The 14,645-nt window shown below is 35.1% G+C and overlaps 1 protein-coding gene across 1 annotated transcript; it reads left to right on the plus strand.

The window, feature by feature from the left end:
• The first annotated feature begins 6,710 nt into the window (after positions 1-6,710).
• On the plus strand, positions 6,711-7,506 carry LOC116021057 (basic leucine zipper 43). Its single transcript, XM_031261661.1, has one exon. The coding sequence runs from the start codon at positions 6,836-6,838 to the stop codon at positions 7,385-7,387; it is 552 nt and encodes a 183-aa protein (XP_031117521.1). The 5' UTR covers positions 6,711-6,835; the 3' UTR covers positions 7,388-7,506.
• The last annotated feature ends 7,139 nt before the right edge of the window (positions 7,507-14,645 follow it).

A 14,645-nucleotide genomic window follows, 5' to 3' on the forward strand; every position in this document is an offset into this window, starting at 1 on the left:
TAGCAATGTTTTATTTCAAATACAAGATTCAAACTTTAAACTTTATTTTAAAAAGATAGAAAAATCCAAAAAAAAAAAAAAGAAAAAGAGAAGAGCATAAGCCAAAAAGATGCCATTTTCAGACAATGGTGATAAGGGTGTGAGCCTACTAGCCTAGATTTTAGTGCCTATAGAACTAGACCAAATCCTCTATCATACCTTATTATACTATTTGCTCTTGCAAGTTGCAACATTTTACGCTTTTTTTAGACCACAAATTTTCTAAGGATACAATAAAAGTGTGTTTGGTTCGTACATGAGAATCGGAATTGATATGGATATCAATACTTTGTAAGAGTAATGAGTTTTTGTAAAAGTATTTTGCATGTTTGGTAGTAGAGTGTGATATGGTTTAAATACTCCATGTATTTGAGTATATAACAATGTATGTAGAATGTAGGATCAAAGCCATAATTTAGCTCAAAGTTCCTCTCTTTATTCATTGCTCTAGAATAAAAGTAGAGAGAAGGGAGAGAGCTAGCTAGTGTGAATCATAGAGAGAGGAAGAGGGCAGGACCAAAAGCCCCCAACACCTAGGACTAGAGTCCCTTTTATAGCCAATATCGCATAGTACATCTAAATACATATAATGTACTTAGGACCGTACACCCGGGGTATATTCCCTATCAGAGTGAAATAATGATTATTAATAGTTGAGGAAGAAAGAAGGGAAATGAAACTCTTATTTAATAAGGGTATGAGTTTTTCAATTAATGGAGTATTTCAAACACATAGTAGTATTCTAAAAACCTGTGAACCAAACAATAACAATCACTTTGATACCCATATCTTATACCAAAACCTGTCAACCAAACACACCCTATAACTTCACTGAACTAATCTTATTTGTGTTGAGTATGACCTCTAAGGATGTCACACACACTAAGATTAATATTGTTCGTCTAAGTAAGATTTCAAAGAGTATCACACCCACTAAGACTAACCTTATTCATGTCGAGTAAAACTTCAAAGGGGGTCAAAAGCACTTTACTACACCCCCAAGTCTCAGAACTTGAAATTTTTGGTTAAACTGAAAAAGACTCACGCCATCTCATCTACCACAAAAACCATGATACGGAGTATTATTTATCTACATACACTGTTTGCTTCAATCATTCAGAAATTGAATGAATGACTATACAGTGAGTAGATGATGCAATCTGATAAACACAACGAAAGTGAAGCTCATACACACCATTATATAACTACTAAATTACGGGTTTGAATCATCACAACGGAAAAAGTAACAGTCCATCCTTTCTTACCCATTCACCAAACCTCAGACAGACAAAAGTAATACACAGCAAAAGAAGAAAGGGATAGGAAGGGAAACAGCAGCCTTAATTTAAACTATATTCTATGAAGAAACCTTGTTATATTAGGATTTTTCTTTTAAAATTGTGGATTGAGACAAAACAAGAAATTTGGGAAGATACAATACCATCATTATTGTAATATCTTGGATGATTTTATGCTCATCCTGTCAACCAAGAATTGGCCAAATAATCATAATTGATGAGATGAGGAGGGCACAAAGAAACAAGTCATGCAAGTAAACAAGGTTAAATGTCTGCAGACCATGGTACATATCACCTCTAGTTTAATGCTGCTGGCAGTATAGCTTCCAGTAGAGTATGAACCACAAAGCTTCAAAATGATTAAGATAGCTATGTCAACAAGCTGCAATAGCTCACTTGGTTAGAGCGTATGACTGTTGTCCGCACAAACAGCTTAGTTAGTACTCAAGTAGTAGATTTTAGGCATGGACGTACGAATGATCGAGACTTGACAGTTACAGTGTGGAAGTCACACTTAATGTGGTGGGCTCTTTGTGGACATTAGGGATTAGTCCTCCCATCTAAGAGGGCAAAATCTTTTCTCAAGTAAAATTAAAGCCCAAGATGGCAACTTTAGTTTTGCTGATGCATCAAGGGTTTCCCTTACCTTGGATTAGTAGCATGATTGCTCCTTGTATGTGTCAAATGCAAGCTGCCAAAAACTTAACATAATGTCTCATCATCAACACCCTTGGCACACCTAAAACCACGTTGAGATGCCATAAAGTGTTTTTGATACTCTAATAAGATATTCTCGATATTGAATTTCAGTTTGGACTAATATGAGGTTGAGTTACTATTGAAACCCTAAACGAGCAACTTTTTATTTATTTTACATCCAGTATCCTCACTACTATGAGATTAATCAGACTCGGTTCAAGTTGCGCCTGTATAGTTGACATATAGTTACATTAGAAGTTCGCTTAACAACTGTCACACGTTGCTTAGTTATTAGCAATGTTTTATTTCAAATACAAGATTCAAACTTTAAACTTTATTTTAAAAAGGATAGAAAAATCCATTTGCTTTAAATGACCAAATAACTTATTTTTTGAATGACGAGAGAAACACGTAATCATTATTTTATTGTGCACACTGAGTAAACCTCGCTCTTGGTACGGGAACTCAACCGCCCTTTTTAGGGTGGCCAAATTAAACACCCTTATTAGCTATATTGTTAGTGGAGTGGGATCTTAACATGCTTGTATAAAGAATATCATGCTGCTAAGGATTCAAATGAATCAATCAAACATTGAATTAAAATGATGCAAGTACTGTGGAAATTGGGAGTATACGAGAATGAAGCAAATCGATTATCAGCTGGAGTCTCCCAACCAATTGGGACAAAAGATTGATTGGGCAGAGAGGCACATGATTGTTGAATGGAAATGATGTGCCTTCACTACCCATGAAAGAGAAATAAATTTGCATAGGTCACTTGAGTGGGGTGCACAAATGGGTCATACATTTGACAAATCCACAAATTTGTGAGCCACATCCTGCCATCCTAGTTGATGGATATCCCCAGGTATCAGGTCTGGAGTATGCCCCGGTACCAGGAGCCCACAGCTCGGCCACATTACCCAGATGACAGGAAGGGCTCGGCAGTCTTGTTGCCCGCCTGGTGTAGCGGCACTCAGAGATAGGTTAAATGAAGATCTTCAGAGATTTCTCCAGATTTTGCGTAGAATTTTTTTTTCAATATTAGGCAAGAAGTATGGCGGTTTGGAAGGCTTTTCTAAATTCAAATTTGTTAATTTTCCTTCTTTTCTTTCTAAGGTATGTAAATCTTGTATAAATACCCATCTGGTGCATAATGAAACGAGTTCTGAAATCAATTCTCTTGCAATTACTCTGTCAATTTTCTCTCATCATTTCTTCCCTGTTTTACGGTTGTGTTGGCCGGCCGTCTGACTACCTCGTGACCGTAAAACCAACAATGTGTTTCGAGTTAAAAGTTTCACATTCTTGTTCAGTTAGTTGCTATCAAATTTGAAAAACAAAATATTTTATCTCGAGAATATATACTGTCAAAACTGCAAGTGGTGTTCTTTAGGGCAAAAATCTTGACAATATATTTGTTGGGGCCTTTGGTTGAGCTGACTGGTGGCAATTGGCAGAGGCAGTGCACACGCCACCCACAAGTGTGTGTAAGATAGGAGCATGGGGTCCACCGCAAAGATCTTATCGTATACCCCTGTTTCTTGAACTACTACTACTCTTAAATACCTTCAAACTATTGCCTTATTTGTCTCAAATAGAATCTGATCAAAATTCAACTGTATTAATTTCCAAAAAAACTGTATTAATTTTATGATTTTATGTTACGAGATATGAATGTCTCCTGTAATATTGGTGACTTGATGGGATAGGATTAGTCCTTAAACAAAGGGACGCCTGTCCTTTCAACAACACCAAAAGAGCTTTTCTATCATATCAAAACGGTCAAGATAATATTACATCAAGTACCCCTCAGTGCAAGGCACTGGCCTCATGTCTAGGGCACTGCTGTTGTGTTAGATTCCCTTCCCAGATACTGTGTTCTGAATTTCCATGATAATTCTTTATGAGCCAGACCAGCACTTTCAGGGGTATATTTGGTAAAACCAAACAGATTACCATTCAAAATCTAGATATACCTTATCCTGTTATTTCACATTTTTAAGGACAGTGCCCTATCCACCCTCAGCTTGGTCTTTTTCCAAAAGGAGAATGTCATCATAGGGCACCTAATTCAGAATTTGATGTTTGTTAACTGAAAGAATAGAAACAGCCAACATTTCCTACCAATATTTGCGCTCAAGAATAGAAACCGGGAACGAGGATCGACATCATCAAATTAAACTTTTTTGTTGAAATAGAACACGCCATTCAATTTTATATCAAAGTTGGACTAAACGAAATATCACGGGTAACTTAACACGGCTGGAAATCTCGATATTTTCGTCCAACATTTCCGTCCAACCGTAAGTTGGTCTGTAAACCTCAGACTCTCACACAAACTGTACAGTCGGTAAACCTCATCGGTTAGTCTAGAGAAACATTTCCAAGTACAACACTACTTTCTATTTTTTTTTAGTGACGAGAGAAACCTGCAACCATTATCCGAGCTCCGAGAGTGTGCACGAACCACAAGGAAGTAAACCAACATAGGCTTTTCATAGCTGACCAACTCAAATCAAGAAAGACAATAAATCATTCTCGCTGGAAGTCAAACCTATAACCTTGTGGTTACCAAGTCGAGCTTGACCAATTTGGCTCTAGCCAGGCAGCAACTAAATGGCCTGCATAAGAATACAAGTACAGTGAAGAATGATGTGTAGTGTATTCACCACATAAATCACTCATATTATATATGCCTTTAGCGGGAAAGGGGGGGTGGGGGGTGGGGGGAGAGGGGGATTGTTGAAGACAAGAAAAGAAACAAGAGTCAAAACATGTCTAATAAGATTATTGACTATCCAGTCCACTCAACCTAACCCACAATGAAGAAGGGGGAGGGCATTTTGGGGTTCATGGGAGTTCTTCTGGTTCAGGATGCATCATATCATATATGCATTTTCTTTTTGGTAGTGGAAGTCTCAATTCCAGACTACACACCACCTCTTCAATCCTTCCACCATCCATATCTCAACTAACACTATTCTGCTTTAGGATTTGATTGTTAATTAAGGTTTAGTACTAGGTTATGCAAAAGAAACATGTGATTTGTGCAGATAATCTTTGAATTTCATGGTGGATGCAAATTAAATGAACATGGACCTCTGATCTGATGATGAACATTTACTTTGCCATTATGTGTATGAGTGCATGCACATGCTCAACTTCAGTCTGGTGTCTCATCTTTAAGGAACTCTACTGTTCTTCAACTTTCTCCAAGTTGATAATATGGGGGGCCCTGCTCCCTTTTCAAAAGGATCCAAACCCCAACTCCAAGAATTCCCACTACTTGCCCTTGCTCTAAACATGTTGCTCCCGTTTGTATACTAGTGTTCCTAACATATGGCCAATCTCATATCCCAGTAGCTTGGAGTTAAACCCTACCGAGGACACTCCGTCAGACCCAGTTAGTTTGGCCACCACAAGGTTTCAAGTTCGATTCTCTGAGGGTGTCTATTGATTTCCTTGGTTTGAGCTGATTAGTTATGAACAAACTAGACTGATTTACCTTTTTGTGATCCTTTATAGACTAGGGTTACTCAAAACGCACTTTTGAGTAGCAGATGCTGATGACTTTCCTGTAAGGTCGTGAATCTGAGTCAAACCATATACACTTTCAAACCGCCAGCGAAACGGAGCTATTAACTCTTGTTGGACCAGTGCTACCTTTTACTAAGCTATAATTACACATCTCATTGTAGTTCTTTTTCAGTTAGAGTCACTCAGAACTTAACGCACTTTTAAATAGCAATTGTGGGCTGGAGTAAACCCTACACTCTACCACCACAAGCGCGCAAAACGAAACTATTAACTCATGTTGAAGTACTACTACCTTTTCACCAAGCTATAAAAGGACTCAAGTTAGTTGGCGGTTTCCCTATATTTAAGGGAGTGGCCAGGAGGAAGTTTAAGCATTTGTGCAGCATGTGAGGCGGTACGGTTTTAACTTGCTGATTGTCAGCGAGGTGACAGCTTGTTATTAGTTTTCATAAAGCTATGTGGTTGGCTTGTAACCGCCTTGATGTATTATAAATAGCTACCTATGTTTGTAGCCAGATTGTTGTGTAGAGACTAGAGAGCAAAAGGCTACGACGAGTGTTTGTTGCTTGTCAGTGTTTTAATTTTGCTGTAACACTCTTAGGTTTTTAAAGTGTTGTGAGGATCCTGTGCACATTCATTTTATGAATATACAAGGTTGGGTGAGTTAGTTCGTAAAAGCATGTTTCCTTTATTGGTTTTACTTGATAAAATGTTATATACTCGGGTTTGGGTGTGCGAGAAAGGTTGACTCTACCTTCTAGTTTGATAGTAGACCGTGTAGGTGTGAGTTAACTGATTTGATTTGAGAATTCGACGCAACTAAAGTCACCCAGAGCACGGTTTCAAATAGCAGCAACGTAACGGACTTTCTTGTAAATAATCTAAGGAATTAAACCCTACATACACTCTACCATTGTCTAATGAAACAGAGTTATTTACTCATGTTGGGCCACTATTACCTTTTACCAAGCTATAACCTACCTCCTTGTAGTTCTTTGCCGCTGAATGTCACCCAGAGTGCACTTTTACTGACTATCCAATTAAATCCTACACTACACTTTGCCACAATCCACAGCTAACAAAACAAAACTATTAATTCATGTTGGACCTCTACCACCTTCTCACCAAGCTATAAAAGGACTTCTCAACTTCAAGTCTCCATTCGCCATCCAACACCTTCTCCCACCTAGCCATTCATTACATTCAGACTCGGTCTGTGTTTCTGCAAACCCTGCCTGCAAGTATAGCACTATTCCGCCATGCAACCCAGCGATGAGAACACACAATTCTTCACTCATCATCACCTTCTCCCTTCAAATCCAAATCACCAATATTATTATTATCCTCCCGCCCATCATTTCACCTCATCATCAACCAACAACCCCACCACATCCGCATTTCCTCTGCACCATCATCTCCACCAGATGGCTCATCAACTCCAAGACTTCAATAATCCCCCTGCAGCATGTTTCATCAGCAGCAGCGGCGCCTCAACCTCGGACGAGGCGGAGGAGCAGCAGCTGATGAACGAGAGGCGGCAGAGAAGAATGATCTCGAACAGGGAATCGGCCCGGCGGTCGCGCATGCGGAAGCAGAAGCACCTGGACGAGCTGTGGTCGCAGGTGAATTGGCTAAGGAACGAGAACCAGCAGCTGCTGGGCAAGCTCAACCATGTGGCCGAGAGCCACGAACAGGTGGTCCAGGAGAACGTTCACCTCAAGGAGGAAGCTTCCGAGCTTCGTCAAATACTCACTACTGGGATCCCTCACATTATTAATATTAATGACCCTACTTACCCCGCCGCCTTGTGAAGCAGCGAATCACAGTATGGCCGGCGTGAATAAGGAATTCCTGTACTATTTTCCCCTAGCTTGTCTCTTTTGTTGTTCCAATGGCCGGAGGCCCTTCATTATTTTGGGTTTTCACTTCATATCTACTCTTCTTTATCAGTTCTATTATGTCATGCTCGAAAAGCTAAGGTTAGTTGAATTTCGCCAATCCCAAGTGGGTCATGCCACTCAGATTCATAGGTATTGATTGCATCACAAATAGATTCTACAAGTTTGTCTCTTTTGCGTGATCACTGAATCAGCACCAGACATTTATGATAGATATATACTTAATTAGAATATATGCATGCATGTCATCCTTGGAATAAGCTAATGTTTCCAAGTAGTATATATTGAGTAAATCTTTATCCTGTTTAACAAGCGCTTCGTCAAATCTTAGAATAATATAAACATTTAACCTTCTATACCATCAATTCAAATTGGCTCTAGTCTAGTATATAGCTTGGGATGTGATCCTAAACCAGCTTATCAAGTCTCGACTAGCTCATCCCTACAAAATATAAGTACATGTAGTATGAAAAAAAAATAAAATTTCAAGAATTGACAAGTAAACATGCATTATTATACAACCAAACACCTTTAAACCAAGTATAAAGAGTGCGGTTCTACTTAAAAAAGAAAACTTATGTTAGCTCATAGATAGGAAATTTTTCATCTTGAGTGCCAACAAGTTATTAGGGGATTGCTAATCATAACAAAATTTGTCAAAACAATCCAAGCTGTCGGCTCAAACTTAGAACACAAAATCGATATTAAATATTATGGGTACCAAGCTACCTGCTATATATGAACATTTTTGTGAAGACAACTAATTCGATGAATAACTCAATGTGCTTAATTAATTTATCATTTATTACAATCTGTATCTGCTTTACATTCTGCGAAATTGGACCCCCTCTCTATCGGTTGTGGAGAGGGTTAGGGCCAGTAGGGACTACTCTTTTATCCACCCCATTTCTCCGATCAATCTCCTCCACCAACGGCGGCGCTGGTGGTAGCAGCCGTCGGAGACGGAACCCCCGAAGTTGATTACAGGCCTCGCCAGTGTTGGAAGCTTAATTGCAGGCATTGTGAAGACGATTCTGGTAGGCGTTTGTGGATATTTGGGGTTTGAATTGAGTCGATGAAGAAGTGATGATGAAAGAGAAAAGAGAGAAGATGAGCATAAGAAGTGGGTATTGGGATTTCTTCATGATGAGATTAGAGAGGAAATGAATGGATGTGAGATTAAGTGGTGATGATTAGCGTAGATTTAGTACCTGCCAGTGTAGAGATTAAGCTTATTAACTGTCGATTGTTGTAATATGACGTGGTTTTTTATTTTTTTATTTTAAATAATAATACCACTTGACTTTATTTTATTTTTTTAAGTAACAACTCATTTGAAAATGTGACCAAATCAAGAATCTCGCAGAACAAATTTTGTCTAATAATATCAGGTTGATGAATTGTTGATTGAAAACAATATAAGAGGAGAAAAAAAAAACAGATTTATATATAAAGAGACCGGAGACTTATTTTTAATCTATGGCGATATACCATATTATTAATGTTGCAATATACAACGTATAATTGGAGAGAGAAAAATGTTTGACGTGTTTATCGACCATTGGTTGATAAGGAGTACTCTGTACTCTTTTTTTCATCATGCATCTAACAATTTTTCACCTTTAATAGGCTAAGTTCTTCACTTCTAGGGTCCCAACACTCTAGCTTGACGTAATTGTGAAAGAGTAAATTACGGTAACTCAACAATCTTTTAAGTTGAAAGACTAGTGTCATTATCCACAAGAAACCTACCAGAGTGAATTTCACACTCCATCTACCAAATTTCGATTGCGATTTCTCACTCTCTATCTATCCCTTGAATACCGCCAAACACCTTATGCTCAGATGACATGTAGTGAGCCTCCTACATAGGAGGTCATTAGATGAACAGATACTACAATGTAATAAGGTCAGTTTTATTTTAAAAATAAAAAAATAAAAAATCTATCTTTTGAATACCAAGTACCAACTATTTCTTGAAGTAGAGAAATTTCTTATTGATATGTAAGAAAGTATTTCTTATATTCATGACCAAGTTGCTTTCAAAGTGTAATGAGCTAATTCATTCTCTTGGTATTCTTGGGCCTACTTTGAGTTGTGGGCCACCTCGCATTTGCACTTTTCGGCCAATTGAATTAGGCCAGCTGATAATTGGGTTGTAGGGTTTCGGGTCACATATGGCCAAACCACTTTAGGCCCGCCCAATTCATAAATGGGTAGTTTCCAGCTTGTTAAAAATGGAATAAGGTCGGGTTTTGGGTGGCAATTTATATCGTGGATCATGATGCATAATGCATTGTGTACTCTGATTTAAAACGATGTTGTTTTAAAATTTTTTTAATTAATGGCTTTTTTAGAAATTTCGTTTCCCGTTCGGTTGTTAACATATAAGATGAGTTATGTGTATTTTGTGGTGATATTTTGTTTAGACATTCTGTGTATTTTGGTCACAAATTTTGTACATCCATTTCAATTATGTATGTTAATCACTTGAGTAGTGTAAGATGCGTTACGCGTAGGTTCTTATGTGTTTGTGTGTTTGGTGTTATCATTTATGTACATTATGGTTATTAATTAAGTGTATTATGGTTATTGATTATATGTGTTAACTATTGGAGTAGTGTAAACACTAAGATCAGTTATGTGTACGTGTGTGACAATTTTATGTGCATTATGTTTTGACATTCTGTATATTTTTTTACACGGATTGCATGTATTCTTTACACAGATTTTGTATATGGTATTAAAAACCAATAATGCACATAATTATATATTAGAATACACATAAACACTCAATAGAATCACTACCCTAAGTATTAGCATTCCTGTTTCATGAGGTATGATATTGAAATTACTAATGTACACCCTAAGTATTAGCATTCCTGTTTCATGAGGTATGATATTGAAATTACTAATGTACAGAATTACATAATAGAATATACATAAACACTCAATAGAATACACAGAATCATAAGCTTAAGTATTATCACTTATGTTTCATGAGGCATGACATTCAAATCATTAATGTACAGAATTATATATTAGAATACGCATAATATCTGAATAGAAACATAGAATTACACATAAAAATACACATAATTACACATAATGCGGATTAGACGGACGGAACGGTGTCTGTCGCGCGTCAACCCCCACCAACACCATTACTACACTACCACACCCACCAGGCCACCACCACCAATTATTGTTATTATTATTGTTATTATTATTATAGAAAATAATATGTTGATTTCCAGGAAAATGAATCAAATATAATTTTTTTTAAAAATTTTTAGTAAAATAGAAAAAGATAATTTTCTGACTTTGCACCAAATATTATAAAATTAAATTATTTTTAAGAAAATGATTTCTAAAAATTATTTTAAAAAAATATTTTTTAAGTTTCTAAATGAACCTTTAATAATAATGATGTTAGCGGACTTCACTCAAAACACATATTTGAGTAATAATTACGAAATTTTCCATAAATCAAACTAACAAACAAAAGCTGGTAAAAAAGCAGTCGTTATACCATGAACCATGGTCCACAATGCATTGTGGACCATGGGTCATGGTTGATACTGCAGTTGTGTTGAACTGATACTGCAGTTGTGTTGAAAGGATACTGCAGTTGTGTTGAAAGGGAACTGCAATTGCGCGGAACAGATGTTGTGTCATCCATCTGAAACTGCAGTTGTGTTGAATGGATACTGCAGTTGTGTCAAAAAGATACTGCAGTTGTGTTGAACGGATACTGCATTTGTGTTGAACAGATGAACGGCCTTTGTTCCGTGCAACTGCAGTTTCCTTTCAACACAACTGCAGTATCTTTGTAACACAACTGCAGTATTCGTTCAACACAGCTGCAATATCAGTTATGATTATGGTCCACAATATAATTTGCAGTAAAAAGGGTCAAAGCTACCTATAGCATGTTGTTTCCAAGATTCTTCCAGAAATATATTCCCGCGCTCTATGATTATATCACCTAAATCTCACGAAACGTATTATTCCACCTTGGCTATTGATTGAAAGGGAAATATAGGGTTTGACTAACAGAGAAACTGTTTTCTGTTTTCTGTTTTTTAATTTTTCAGTTTTCATTCTCTGTTTTCTGTTTAGAAAACTTATTTATTAACACTAATTTTTTCAAATTTGTTTTTTTCAAATTAACGTTATAAAATTAACAATAAGTTTAATTTCGAGTTATTTTTAGACCTTATATTTAAAATATTTTAAGATATATTTGGTTTAAATAGAATAAATATATTTTTTACTTTGAAGTCCAATATATGTAAAAAAAAAAAAATTACATTTGATATCCGGACCAAATTTATATATGTATATAACATAAATAAAAATATATTTGAACCAATAACCTATTAAGTTCACAAAAAATTTAGTTTAGATAATATTAATATTTTTTGAGCTAATATTTAAAATATGTTTGGATATATTCATTTGAATGACATGTATGTAATATATAATTTTTATTTTGAATTCTAATATAGTAATATATGTGTGAAATTTCGATATTTGATATCTGGACCAAAACCAATAATCAATTGAGTTCAATCAAAATATAAAGCGTGGTATAGATTTCAATTTTTAATTTAGATAATGTGAATGATGTATAATTTTAAGCATAATCAAAATAAATAATGTAAATAGAAAAGATAGAAGATAATGATAAGTAAAAGAAGATGATAATAAATGTAATCATAGTAATGAATAAATATGTAAGTAGATAATGGTGAGAATGTGGTTATAATGACATATAGTCTAATAGATAATAGCTGATGCTGTTTTCCATTTAGAAAACAATTTTTTATAGTGTTTCAGTTTTCTAGAAAACTGAAAAATTATTTCCTGTTTTCAAAATAAAAAACTGTGCTAGTAAACATGTTTTCTGTTTTATGTTCTCCAGTTTTCAAAATTTCCAGAAAATTAGAGAAAATTTCCAGTTAGTAAACGCACCCATAATTATAGTTAATTTCATTTTTTGTTCTAAATTTATAAGTGACAGTCTATTTTTAGTCTTTTTTTATTAGAACATTATCATTTAGTTCTAGTATTATTGTGACATGACCATTTTTAGTTTACCATCAACAAAATCGCTGAAATGTCGTTAAATACAAAGACATTTTAATCTTTTTTTATATATACAAAGTAGGTTACGTTGAACCGCTATATTTTTTATATTTATTTTTGAAAAAAAAAATCATAACTGAATACCAAAATTACCTTGTACTTAATGATATTTGAACTGTTTTATTGATAAATGACAAAAAATGATCATGTAAAAATAATACTAAGACAAAACATGGATGCTCTAATAAAAAAGGACTTAAAGTGGATTATCATCTATAAATCTATGAACAAAAATGAAATTAACTCATAATTCTACTCGCCATATGTTATTACATGCGACTTATGAATATTTAATATATTAAATTTAAATATTATTGAATATAAATGCTTGGGATAAAGGTCAAATAGGCCTTAAACTATAGGTTAAATTGTAATTAGTCTTTAAATTAAGAAAAGTTTCAATTAGACACTTAATCTTTTCACTTTTGTACAATTTAGTCAATAATTTCTTAAGTTTGTGCAATTAGCTCATTTAACAGGTAAACTCAAGATAATAGTAAGTAAAATTGAATTTAAAAATAATTTAGATTTAAAAAAAAAACAAAGATTGCCGGCTTCTCCTCAATAGATCTGTCCAACTTGGACGGAGAAACTAGTCAGGCCTCTGTCTAGTTGGACGGAGAAGCCATGGCTTGCTTCTCAGTCCAACTGGACAAAGAAGTCAAGGCGGGCTTCTTCGTCCGGTTGAACGGGGAAGTCGTCGCCAAAGATTTGTTTTCTTTTAATTTAATTACTTTATCTGAATTTTAAAAAATATTTTTTAAAATTTTATTAAAATTTTAAATTTAAAAAGAAATTACTCTTTACCTAGAGGCTAGAGGTAACCTATTAATTAACTTAATTGTATAAAAATGAGAAGTTATATTGTATAGGGGCCTAACTACACTTTAACCTATAGTTAAAGGACATATTTGACCATTATCCCTAAATATTTTAATATGCTTAAATTGCACAATTGGGCCTAACTACACTTTAACCTATAGTTAAAGGACATATTTGACCCTTATCCCTAAATATTTTAATATGTTTAAATTGCACAATTTAAGAACTAATGATTGATTGAATAAATAATTCCCAATAGCCTTTTTTTTTTTTTGTACTACTGACTCTATATCACCTCTACTGAGAGACTCGAACCCACCCATTTTCATATGGAATGCAACCAGGTGTCACTAGACCACAATGTTTTGGCATCGATATCATTTATTCCCTAACAAATCAACAAAAAAATCACTGTACCATGACAATAAATTCTTACCACCCACCAAAAGTTGTTTTTGCTATCTGCCCCCAAAAAATGTACTGTTTATGTCATGATTAGAGCAACCACAATAGTGACTTTAATTTTATTCAATTTTTGAGAAAATCATATCTTATGTGGGGATAGAAAATGTTTAGGGATTGCTTGCAGGAGATTGGTTTTATGTGGAGCACACATGAGAGAGAAAGTGGAGAAGAGAGGCGCAATTCTGTGCGTGAATTGCACAAAGTGTGCCCAGTCGAGAGCATGCAATGCATGTGCTGATTGGGTGCATTTAATGCTTTGTTTTTTGTTTTTTTTTGGTTTCCTTTTTGCGTTAGAAGTGCTTTTATATATATATATATATATATATATATATATATATATATATATATATATATATATATATATATTATTCCTCTTTTCCTTCTTCTCTTTCCCTCATCTCTCCTAGTTGGCACCTCAAAAATAAATAAAAAACTATTGCTATTGAAGATGCCCTTAGGCCATCAACATTAGTGGATTTTAGACCAGATTTTAAAAAAAAGGTAAGTGATGTGGATGAGAAAGGGATGATAGATAATGAGTGAGATCCTCTTACAAACATGGTTTTTTTTGTACATGGGACTCGCTGGAGAGAGAAATGGGAAAGAAAAGTTGCGTCATGCGTGCGTGTTTGGCACTGATTGTGCACATGCACTACACACGTCCTCTGACGCATCAAGCATTGTTTTTTATTTTTTATTTTTGTTCTGTTAGATTTTTTTCTTCTTCTTTTTC

The sequence above is a fragment of the Ipomoea triloba genome, chromosome 5, assembly GCF_003576645.1.
Source record: "Ipomoea triloba cultivar NCNSP0323 chromosome 5, ASM357664v1".
Taxonomy (NCBI): domain Eukaryota; kingdom Viridiplantae; phylum Streptophyta; class Magnoliopsida; order Solanales; family Convolvulaceae; genus Ipomoea; species Ipomoea triloba.

Coding starts and splice junctions, on each gene's coding strand:
- LOC116021057 (XM_031261661.1), top strand. CDS start 6,836: ATGCAACCCAGCGATGAGAACACACAATTCTTCACTCATCATCACCTT.